This window comes from Cebus imitator, unplaced genomic scaffold (genome assembly GCF_001604975.1).
Source record: "Cebus imitator isolate Cc_AM_T3 unplaced genomic scaffold, Cebus_imitator-1.0 Scaffold266, whole genome shotgun sequence".
In the NCBI taxonomy this organism is placed as follows: Eukaryota; Metazoa; Chordata; class Mammalia; order Primates; family Cebidae; genus Cebus; species Cebus imitator.
In genome coordinates this window covers 499018-500798 of record NW_016107581.1, presented here as the reverse complement: position 1 = coordinate 500798, position 1781 = coordinate 499018, and the positions used below count along the sequence as shown (strand labels likewise).

Below are 1781 nucleotides of genomic sequence, written 5' to 3'. Positions count from 1 at the left end.
TAGATCCACTTGTGACCTTTTTTTTTTTTTTTTTTTTGAGACCAAATCTCACTCTGTTGCCCAGGCTGGAGTGCAGTGGCACGATCTCGGCTCACTGCAACTTCCACCTCCTGGGTTCAAGTGATTCTTCTGCCTCAGACTCCCCAGTAGTCAGGATTACAGACGCATACCACCATGCCCGGCTAATCTTTGTATTTTCAGTAGAGATGGGGTTTCACCATGTTGGCCAGGCTGGTCTCGAACTCCTGACCTCAGCTTCACAAAGTGCTGGGATTACAGGTGTGAGCCACTGCACCCGGCCCCATCTGTGTCTTTCTAATGGTTCAACCTGCCCCACCCTCCCCTGCTCTGAGCCTGCCATAGCTCCCTAAGGCCTTTAGAAGAAAGCTCACCGCTCAAGCTCCATCTTCCAGGTCTCCACACTGACATCTCCAAGAAGCCCTCCCTGACCCCCAGGCTGGGCCAGCCATCCCCTCTGGGAGTGGGTGGGGCTGGAGCTGTCATGGGTTGCTACCGAGTCTTCAGGACAGGGCCTGGCCCACGACAGGGGATATGGGGAATAGCAACAAATAAGACTCACAAATCCAGATTCTTCTGTAAACCCCACAAAACAGTCTTAAAAATATGCTCACACACAGATGACCCTGTGCCTCAAACTCAGGTACAGACGCAGTCCCATTCTCTGACAGCCGGCACGTGTTGGAACCATCACCCCACGATTGCAAGCACAGCTGATGTCTCAGATGTTTTTGGTGTTAAGCAAACCCAAGATTGGAAAATCCTATTTACAGGATGTTAGCCTCATAGGCCCCCAACATCTCAGAGCTAAAAAGAGCCGGCAGGGTAATCTGCAACACCCGCCCTCCCATACACAGTGGGAGAGGAAATTTCCACTGAAGAGAAGGGTTAGGCATGCTGACCCCAGAGCAGACAGACCTGGGCTGGAATCCAACTCAGCCACTTACAGCTGTGTGACCTGGGGCAATTAACTTAACCTCTCTGCGCTGTGCCTCCATTTTCTGTAAAATGGAGATGACAGTTCCTGCTATGTGGGGGCTATGCTTAGGATCTAATGCAAAAAAAAAAGTTCTTGAGACGGAGTCTCACTCTGTTGCCCAGGCTGGAGTGCAAAAGCATGATCTCGGCTCCCTACAGCCTCCACCTCCTGGGTTCAAGCAAGCCTCCTGCCTCAATTTCCCAAGTAGCTGCTATTACAGGTGCTTACCATCATGCTTGGCTAATTTTTGTATTATTAGTAGAAACGGGGTTAGACCATGCTGGCCAGGCTGGTCTCGAGCTCCCAACCTCAGGCAATCCACCGTCAGCCTCCCAAAGTTCTGGGATTACAGGCATTAGCCGCTGTGCCTGCCTTTTTTTTTGAGACAGAGCCTCACTCTGTCGCCTGGGCTGGAGTGCAGTGCTGTGATCTCACTGCTGCAACCTCTGCCTCCCAGGCTCAAGCCATCCTCCCACCTCTGAAGTAGCTGGGACCCGTGTTCCCCCTTCCACCTCCCAAGTAGCACGTGTCGTCATGCCCAGCTTTTTTTTTTCCTTTTTGAGACCGAGTTTTGCTCCTGTTGCCCAGGCTGGAGTTCAATGGTGAGATCTTGGCTCACTGCAACCTCCACCTCCCAGGTTCACGTGATTTCCTAACTCAGCCTCCCGAGTAGCTGGGACTACAGGCATCTGTCACCATGCCCAGTTAATTTTATATTTTTAGTAGAGATGGGATTTCTCCATATTGGTCAGGCTGGTCTCGAACTACTGACCTAGTGATCTGC

At 51.5% G+C, this 1781-nt stretch overlaps 1 protein-coding gene across 1 annotated transcript in view; it reads right to left on the bottom strand.

The window, feature by feature from the left end:
• Positions 1–1781, bottom strand: part of NPAS1 (neuronal PAS domain protein 1) — a 25014-nt gene that overhangs the window by 7110 nt on the left and 16123 nt on the right. The window contains exon 7 of the mRNA XM_037728510.1: positions 515–594. Coding sequence (XP_037584438.1) covers positions 515–594 — 80 coding nt within the window. The remainder of the gene's footprint in view (positions 1–514; positions 595–1781) is intronic.